Source organism: Oreochromis niloticus, linkage group LG8 (genome assembly GCF_001858045.2).
Source record: "Oreochromis niloticus isolate F11D_XX linkage group LG8, O_niloticus_UMD_NMBU, whole genome shotgun sequence".
Classification (NCBI taxonomy): domain Eukaryota; kingdom Metazoa; phylum Chordata; class Actinopteri; order Cichliformes; family Cichlidae; genus Oreochromis; species Oreochromis niloticus.
This window is the reverse complement of record NC_031973.2, coordinates 20,184,576-20,194,162: the sequence shown is the minus strand read 5'-3', so window position 1 is coordinate 20,194,162 and position 9,587 is coordinate 20,184,576. Positions and strand designations below refer to the sequence as shown.

Here is a 9,587-nt window from a genome sequence, read left to right as displayed (position 1 = left end):
TTTAAGACTAATTTTGCTGAATTTATTAATCATTTACTAACAGAAAATTAAATGAATAATCAAGTAAATTTCATTTGCCAGTATTCCTTTAAATTTAATGCTTAGTTATGTAACAAAATTAAATTACTTAAAATCTGTATTTTGGCCATAAATGTTTTTTTAAGAGATATAATAAAGATAAAATACTTTATTTTCCGAAAGTTAAAACATTCCAGCCAGAACATCCACTGCATATATATATATATATATATATACAAAATGTAAATAAAGTAGAATATTTCAAGTATGTATCAAATACGCAATAACTTAATGAGGCAAAAAAAGGCACAAAAGATTGGGCAATTTAAATAGGAAAATACAGTCGATTGAAATAACATGGCTCAATAAGTAAACATGTTGATGAAATACAATATAATGATATGACCAAATCGAAGTTAACCAAACAAAAGTTGAACCTCTCAAAATGGTCAGGTACAAGGACTGGACTGAAAATGTCCCAGAGAAAGCCTTGGGACAAGAGCACTTTTTCAAAAGTAGCAAGAAAGATTGGCTTCTTGGGAGTCAAATATATATATATAAAAAAAGACAAAAAGTGCATTTCAAATGTACGGAGCCCCACAAGGGACATTGGAGATAAAACATTGAGATTTACTTTTGCAAGATCTCGCAAAAATTCATCCTTATGTTTTTTTTCTCTATTGTCCCTTGCGGGGCTCTGTACAAATGAACCCCCACCCACCCGATTTGCAGCAGCCGCCCCCTGCTGGTCTAGTGGCAACCGGAAATTCATTCTTCGCTCTGTCTGAGCGAGGAATGCAGCTCGAGCTACTAAACGCTGTGTATATATAAACTAATAAAGTAAAAAATATATATATATTTTTAAACTTAACGTTTACATTTGCTGCTTTAGACCATCGTGAAGTAGTAGCCATCAAGAAGAACATGCCTCGTAGAAGACAGGTAAGAGTACATGTAGGTCGCACAAGAGGGTAACGTTAGCTAAGTTAGCGCTAATGGTTAACGAGAAGGTTCCACCATATTCCATTCAATAATCTGACAGTGTAGCGCGCTAAAACACGGCATTAGCATCAGCTTATAAATCTGCACAAAATAATTTAAACATACTGACTTTAACTACATTGTCACATTCAGCTTGTGTCGGTATTGTTCGAGCTCATTAAACCCCCAGTGTACAGTTAAAAGCAGCTAAAAAGAAGCTAAAACTTTTACCTCACGTTTGGTGAAATGTAACGGCGCTGTGCGGTTTATGTGTATGTAGGCTTTCCCCTAAGACTAAAAAAACATCAGTCCTGCTTAAACAGCTCTGTTTGTGAATACAGTGTTGTGCCACATTGGCTGGGAAAAAAACCAAAACAAAAAAACCAAGAGCAGAGCTAACCGTTATCGCTAAGCTAACAACAATAACAGTTGACGTGCTAAGCAGACTGGTTACTTTGTCGTGGTAATTACTACACCTGTGACAGTATTTGGCCAGTTTTTTAATAGTAGCTTGGCGGAATATATTGCTTTGGTATTAGTAAGGCGCAAACGGTGTTAAGACGTGTTTATCCTGATAATAATAATTAAAAAGCTAATGGCGAGCTATCATTTGATTGTAGCCAGTCAGAAAACTAAAAGAAAAATGTCCACAAACAGCACTTTTACAGTGTTACTTCAGATACGCTTTTGATTTGGTGGATTTATGACTCAACAATGAATAGATATGATGTGAATGCCGAATTAACTGCTGTGCTGTCGCCAGAACAACTCTTGTCTTTTTGGCTTGTGGACACCATCAGCGTTATCCATGCGTGTTTTTTGGCACCTTTATTTGACATTATTTTGTAAAAGGTACCTTTCATTTACCGTTTGTTTCCCTGACAGAGACACATGGCTGGGAGTGGTTCAGATGGAACTGAAGACTCTGACTCCTCTGCTGAAAGAGAACAGACCAATAGCTCAGAAAGTGAAGGGACTGTGCCCAAGAGACAGCGCCTCACCAGAGCCTCTACTCGCCTTAGCCAAAGCTCTCAAGGTTGGCAACATAGCCTATACATATGCATACATGTGTATACATATACCTTTGCAGTGATTACAGTGACCTTTACAGTGATTTCAAGATTAGTTTTATTTTATTTTCCCTTAGATACTCAGGACTTAAAGCGAGCTGCGGATCACGATGAATCTCCACCACTGACGCCCACTGGAAATGCACCTTCCTCTGAATCAGAGTTGGACATCTCCAGTCCCAATGCCTCACATGATGAGAGCCAGGCCAAGGACCAAGCCAACAGAGATTCGGATAAAGATCTCTCCCGCCGACCTAAACGCCGCCGCTGTCACGAAACCTATAATTTCAACATGAAATGTCCAACCCCGGGGTGCAATTCCCTTGGTAAAATATATTTCTTTTTTTGCCAGACGTCAAAAGTATTATTAAAAAGAACATGTGAAATATGGCATATCAGCAAACATCATGCTTAATTTTCTCTTATTTCTCAGGTCACCTCACAGGAAAGCATGAACGTCATTTTGCTGTATCAGGCTGTCCTCTTTACCACAATCTTTCTGCTGATGAATGCAAGGTGAGTCTTATAAAACATCTTTGATATTTCTATCTTTTAGTTACTTTCTGATGTAACACCTAAGTTGGTTGTTTCGAATACTTTACAATATTATGTGATATTATTTTATCTATACCGTTCTTAACCTGAAACACTGGCAGCAGCTGGACTGTACAACTTTTTTTTGGCACATAACTGATACTACAAACATTGAGTGTAGTAACAGACATTTTCAGCTGTAGTTCAAGTACATAATGTCTTTTGCTATCAATTAAAAAAGCCACAAGTAACACACTTCATCATTTAAAGAGGGATGTTCCCAGCAAATGTTATTAGTGTTGTAGGTTGAAGTGGCTGGTATGAGTATTTGGCTGCCTGAGCCGTATCAGAGAGAAATGAGAGACCAAGCAGAGAGTTTAATCCATGCTTTATTTATTTGTCAGGTAAAAGCCATTAGCCGCGAGAAACAAGAGGAGGAGGTAAAGGCACAGGAGGACAGCAACTCGCGCCATGCAACTCGTCACCAGGTAGGTCTGCTTTAGAAATGAGAGCGTCACGTTGAATTTTACACTTTGTTTAATTATCTGTTTATTATTTTAACTGCTGTCAGTAATTTGTCATACCAGGAAAGTGAATTGGTTATTTATCCTTATTCACAGACACCAACACCGAAACAGATTCGATACAAGGAGCAAGTGGCTGAGATAAGGAAGGGTCGAAACTCTGGCCTGCAGAAGGAGCAGAAAGAAAAGCATGTGGTACATCACTAGTACTGTTGTTTTGCTATTTTTAGGTTATTCCACCTCATAGCTGGCGTGTTACTTCATTTCCTGCTTGGATTTTCTCGTGGCCCACAGGAGCATCGGCAAACGCATGGCAACACCAGAGAGCCTCTACTGGAGAACATCACCAGTGAATATGACCTGGAGCTGTTCAGGAAAGCACAGGCCCGAGCATCTGAAGACCTGGTAATGACGGGGTTTCACATCTCCATAAGTGTTAAACTTGCTTTGTAGCATTTTAGAACAAGATAAAAGGAAAACGAGTGGGGAATTCATCTGTAGCGGACATTCCTTCTATAAATGAAGCTAGAACTGATGCCTTTCATTGTTCCAGCTACTTTGTTTTTCTTTTAAAACTGAGTTGTCACTATTTTGTTTTATTTATTTATTTATTTGTTTATTTTTTAAACTGTCAGTATGTTAGCATTCCAGTTTTTTGATAACCTCATCACACACATTGGACATTGTTTCCCATCTTCATGCCTGCAGGAAAAGCTGCGTATCCAGGGTCAGATCACCGAAGGCAGTAACATGATCAAGACCATCTTGTTTGGCCGCTACGAGCTGGACACCTGGTACCACTCGCCCTATCCTGAGGAGTATGCGCGTCTGGGTCGTCTGTACGTCTGCGAATTCTGCCTCAAATACATGAAGAGCCAGACCATCCTCAGGCGACACATGGTGAGAGAGACTGTAATCCCAAGTCATTGGAGTCCTGCTACCCTTAGAAATGATTTTTATGAAAACATTCTAAACATTCATTTTTTTTAAAGTTCAGTTTTGGCAAACAGCCGTTGCTCTCATTATATTATATATTTTTACAGCACAGTGGCCTTTAAATAAGAATAATATGTCTTTATGAACTCACTGCTTTGGAAGTACTATATATTATGTGTCTTTTCAGGCCAAATGTGTGTGGAAGCATCCTCCAGGAGATGAGGTGTACAGAAAGGGCTCTATATCTGTTTTTGAAGTCGATGGCAAAAAGAATAAGGTAAGAGTCTTACTTAATGGACACTGACATTTTTTTTCCTTTTTAAATTTTAATCAAATAAATAAGCAATTTTTAAAGTAATCAAGTGGCATATCATCCCCAGATCTACTGTCAGAACTTGTGTTTACTTGCCAAGCTTTTTCTGGACCACAAAACACTTTACTATGACGTGGAGCCTTTTCTCTTCTATGTCATGACTGAAGCTGACAACACTGGCTGCCATTTAGTAGGCTATTTTTCAAAGGTAAAGAAGAACAAGGTTATCATTTTTACCAACACAATGATTGAATTCATTTTCCAGAACCGAAATGTCTAAAAAGTGTTTTTTCCTTCTATTTATTTCTTTAAGGAGAAAAATTCCTTCCTGAACTACAATGTATCCTGTATCCTGACAATGCCACAGTACATGAGACAAGGCTTTGGAAAGATGCTCATTGACTTTAGTATGTATATATGTTAATTTGTTCTACTCTCAATGTAATCATTAAATTGCATTTTAGCCTTTTTGCATAATGAAATACAGATATTCTTTCTTCCTTCTGAAAGTGTTCATTCTGACTGTCCTGTGCTTTATTTAGGTTATCTGTTGTCTAAAGTTGAGGAGAAGGTGGGCTCGCCAGAGAGACCTCTCTCTGATCTGGGCCTCATCAGTTACAGGAGTTACTGGAAGGAGGTATTACTCCGATACATGTACAACTTTCAAGGCAAGGAGATCTCCATCAAAGGTATTTGAAAGCACAAACCCTATAATTTGGCAGCTTAAATTATATGTTTACAGAAAAAGCTGAAAGTGGCTCTGTACTTTGTTACCAGTTACCAATTACCAGTTTAAAATAATCTTAATTTTAGCCTATATTGGCCTTGGTGAAGTCCCAAAGTCCATCTTCTGTCTAGTAACAAGCCAGTTTAGCTTCTTTCCCTCTTAGCTTACCTCTTAAGCTATGTTTTTTGTGCTTGGCTGTCCCTTGCAAATAGAAGATTTGCGCAGCAGCAGGTGGGTGGGATTGCTGCGCTCAAAGAAATTCCTTCTCACTGACAGTCAAGAGCAGGAAAAAATGCCGTAAACAAATTGTTTAGAGAAGTCTGAACACTTTTGATAGATAAAAGGAAGAGCATAATTAATCTGCTTTAAAGTGTGATGATGGAAAAGACATTTCAGCACAAGAATATTCATGCATTTAATAAACTAGACAAATACATAGAATGAATATTTGTTTTAATATTTGGGTGCTGCACAGAGATCAGTCAGGAAACTGCTGTCAACCCGGTGGACATTGTAAGCACCCTGCAGTCTCTTCAGATGCTGAAGTATTGGAAGGGAAAGCACTTGGTACTGAAGCGTCAGGTAAGCTGGCTCCTCTTTGTTTTATTTGCGCTTAAAATTTTCTTCTGAAAGAACATGCGGTCAATAAATACAGCACATTCATGATTATATTTATTGAAATAATTGCTTTTGTATCAAATTATTTGGGTTACTGAGATCATTTACCTGTCTATTTTTAATATTTTGATTAATTTTGGAAGTAAAGTTTTACGTTAATGCTTTAAAACACGTTTTATACCAGGCCCTGCTTTCCATTTCTATCTTACTGGAAAAATTAGATGTGATAACGTAGCTTGTTACCCTGTTTCTCATCCCAGGACCTGATTGATGAGTGGAAAGCAAAGGAGATCAAGCGAGGCAATAGCAACAAAACCATCGACCCAAGCTCGCTAAAATGGACCCCTCCCAAAGGGACATAAACACTGAGAACCTCAGGCTACTGAAAACACTCGCCTCTAGCCTCACCAGCCACAAGTAGCCTAGACCTATGAACTGTCAATAAAGATCAGTGTTTTTTTCTTTCATCCCTTTGACCCCGTTTATTTCTTCTTGTCTGTAATGTGAATTTTTTAAACACCTTTTTATATTTTACTGTCATTTCTAGCCTAACCAGCATACGTTCCAAGTCAAATGCTTTTTGTCAACATTGTGAAACATGAGTGTAGAGGATTTGCTTTAAAACTGCCTTTGTGTGCTGAATGTTAAATGATGAAAGGTCCAATGTGATGGATAACATTAATGTTAGATTAGAATAGCTACATTTGAGTGCATTTAGAGGTTATTTTTATTTACTATGAGAAATGTGCTTTTTGACAATGGTGGTTATTCTTTTTGAGCGTTAATACGGTAACTGTTAGCATGAATCGAAACATGAAATTGAGCAGGGTGTACTTTTAATGAGTATGATTTATGGTAACACGCCTTTGGTTGGTATAAAATTGTATAGATCTTCGTCATAATGTCTTTTTTTTTTTTCTAATTCCATCAATACAGGATTCTGATCCATTCCTTTGCTGAACCTGCCAATGATGAAGGGGAAAAAGGAGATTTTTAATTTGCTGAGGATATAAAATAAAAATGTAACACCACTATATGAATGCACATAGAAACAAAACACCCTCAGGTTTTTATACTGGTACAGTCGTACCTTGCTTGTATGGGTTCTCTGAAACATGGATCGCAGTGGTTTTTGCAGAACGATTTACTTTGGGTAGAGGTTCTGTAATAAACAGGAAACGTTTGACTGGGATGGTTTTCGGCTTGTACTTTGAATCATAGCTGTGTAATGTGTATTAGCACTTTGATATTTTTAATATCAATAAAGCTGCCTTGATATTTTGAAATATCTACAATTTACATGCGGTCTGTTGATGTTTTTATGCTTACCACCACTGGAAATGCTTCTGCCCATCAGGCCCACAAACATTTCTCCTTTATTTCCTGTAAGAATAAGAAACATGCATTGATGCTGTGATTAAATATTAGATTCCAATTACTGGAACTACTGGTTTTCAAAAACTTTAGTATGATAAGAGTTCTACTTCAATAAGATCAGGCTACTCACGTCTTTTTACTTGGTAGGGTTTTTTTGCATCTGTGAAGAGAGAAATCTATTGTCATGCAACAGGCTTTAATACTTATTATGAGACATAAAAATGGTCATAAGCACAAAAATGAGGCATTATGTTATGCATGGATAAGTTTCAAGCTTACCTGAGCGTTTCCCCATGAGTCCGTAGAATCGAAGAGCTTTAGATCTTTTTATTACACTGGACATTGGGCTGGTCAGGCTTGTCTGCAGTGATTCATCCTGCAAGAAACATTTCACTGATATTTTACTTCAAGTAAACCAGTTTTTATATTTAAAAAGTATATCTACATAAGAGTCTAGAAGCAAAAGCATTGTTAATGCAATGGTCGTCTAACATTTTGAGTTTTCTTTCCATGTGTGTCTTCTTTCAGATTAGTAAAAAAAAAAGATACAGATTAATTTGCAAAAATGTTAAAAATACATATGCACCATTATCATATGTGTTACTTACACATCTTTGCCTCTTGTAAAAAAACAAAAACAAATGCAGAAGTTTACAACACACAGCTTTCATACGTTTTTAAAAGTATATTTTTTTTCTTGTATATAAGCAAGAAATCTCAACCTAACCATCATCTAAAATTTTATCCTCTTCACCTAAACCCGAAAGAATAAGTGAATGAACTCAATGCTTTGATATTTAAATTTGTCCATCGATCAACCCATCATAAAAACAATAGTGCTTCTCACCTTCCACTCTTTCAGAAGTCCTCTCTGCTCTTCTGCACTGCACGAGAATCTCTGATAGGTTTGCACCAAAGTGCAAAAAGTCACAACAACCAGCTGGATCTTCCAGTTATACATTTCTAGCTCAAAGAGAAAAGCTCTGCTTCTACTTCTTTTTAATCAAAATTTTTTATCCCCGCAAAAGCTAATAATACATTACAGATGATGTTGACAGGATGGGTTTCTGTATTATTTAGTCTGTGCCAACAGCATCCATGGTGCCTTTATACCTCTAAACCCCTGCTACTAGACCCCTCCCCTCTAAACAGGACTATTCACTTGCCACCATTCAATTTATTACAACTCCCTCATTTATCATATTGGAGTATTTGTAAAGGATCAAGCTTTTAAATTCTTTCTCTCATACTTTGTAGTCATTAAATAGGAGAAAATGTGATTGAATTAACAATTAAACTAGATATTTTTATTTTATTTTTTTTATAACTGGACCTATAAGACGTCATCTAAAGATTTACAGGCAGGGGTCAATTCTTAGAAAAAAAACCACCTCTTCAATATCAAATATTTACATTTGAGAAGGTCGCCTTTCATTTCCATCTTTATTAGACGTCTAGATTGTGGTTGGTCTAAAAATATTCTCCTCTTGCTCATTTGTGACCTTGTGATGTTCACATGCTTCTTTGATATTACAGAGGAAGAGGGCAGGGCACGCCGGCGTGTCGGGTCTTTGAGTGATGCTTTGTAAATATACCCGTCTACTTTGAAGGTTTTATTGGGTCGCCAGTTGACTTGGCGAATGTTTAGCTGGGAATTTATTAAGCAGGAGAGCACAGCTGTGACCTCAAAGGTCAAATAGACTGAAGTAAAGGTGTGTTGACTTATTACGATTTAACACACGTGGAAGCGCTGAAGGTTGTGTGGTGCACCTGATGGTCAGAAGTCATACACAACAAGGTGATGGATGAATTTCTCAAAAACGCAGATGAAATTCAAGCGCAATGAAGAATGTATGAATTGTGACATTTGTGACCTCAGATGTGTGGAAAATTCTGGCAATGTCAATATTTGTAACTTTTCCATTAAGCGATATGTCAGCAGGGTGATTTATTTTCCATCTCCTGAGATAATTACACTGTTATTAAACCTTTTGATACTCTTTACTTACTTAGCCATTTAAATGCTCCGTTTTAATGAAAGCTGAGCTCTCCCCCCCCTCCCCAACACTCTGGTCATAGAAATTTCTGGAGGGGCAATTACTTGACAATCTGTGTGCTGCAAGGACACCCACTCGAAACAAAGCTGACACACACATCAAATGCTTTGATCCACACACAGGTGCTTCTGTAGGAAGACAAGCCCGGGACAATTATCCCTGAAAGGCAATTACACCTGAACAGCCCTCGTGTGCACGTAGTCTAAGCCACGGCTAACGTGGAGTGGCGAATCAAAAGAAATCAGAGGCACGGCATTTGCATATGAAATGGTTGAGTCACAAAGAGCTCCCGTAACGACAGAACGCTGCATTTCCATGTGACGCAGTGTTAGAGGCCTTTTCAGGATATGCGCTGCTCTGACAGTGATTCACTGCGGGGCGCTGAGTTTGAACCTCACCTGTGATCCATTTCACCTTTAAATAAATGAAATA

General features: G+C 37.7%; 1 protein-coding gene across 1 annotated transcript; it reads left to right on the top strand.

Moving 5' to 3' along the window:
• The first annotated feature begins 763 nt into the window (after window positions 1–763).
• kat7b (K(lysine) acetyltransferase 7b) lies at window positions 764–7,020 on the top strand. The gene is made up of 14 exons (XM_005448162.3): window positions 764–960; window positions 1,885–2,035; window positions 2,147–2,395; window positions 2,503–2,585; window positions 3,008–3,091; window positions 3,224–3,322; window positions 3,422–3,532; window positions 3,836–4,027; window positions 4,251–4,340; window positions 4,444–4,584; window positions 4,690–4,783; window positions 4,919–5,065; window positions 5,579–5,685; window positions 5,982–7,020. The coding sequence occupies exons 1-14, from the start codon at window positions 943–945 to the stop codon at window positions 6,081–6,083; spliced, it is 1,668 nt and encodes a 555-aa protein (XP_005448219.1). The 5' UTR covers window positions 764–942; the 3' UTR covers window positions 6,084–7,020.
• Window positions 7,021–9,587: the final 2,567 nt, after the last annotated feature.

Excerpts from the sequence above, each read along its gene's own strand:
- kat7b (XM_005448162.3), top strand. Across the intron at positions 3,533-3,835 it reads CCCGAGCATCTGAAGACCTG|GAAAAGCTGCGTATCCAGGG; the intron begins GTAATGACGGGG and ends TCATGCCTGCAG. Across the intron at positions 4,028-4,250 it reads CCATCCTCAGGCGACACATG|GCCAAATGTGTGTGGAAGCA; the intron begins GTGAGAGAGACT and ends GTGTCTTTTCAG.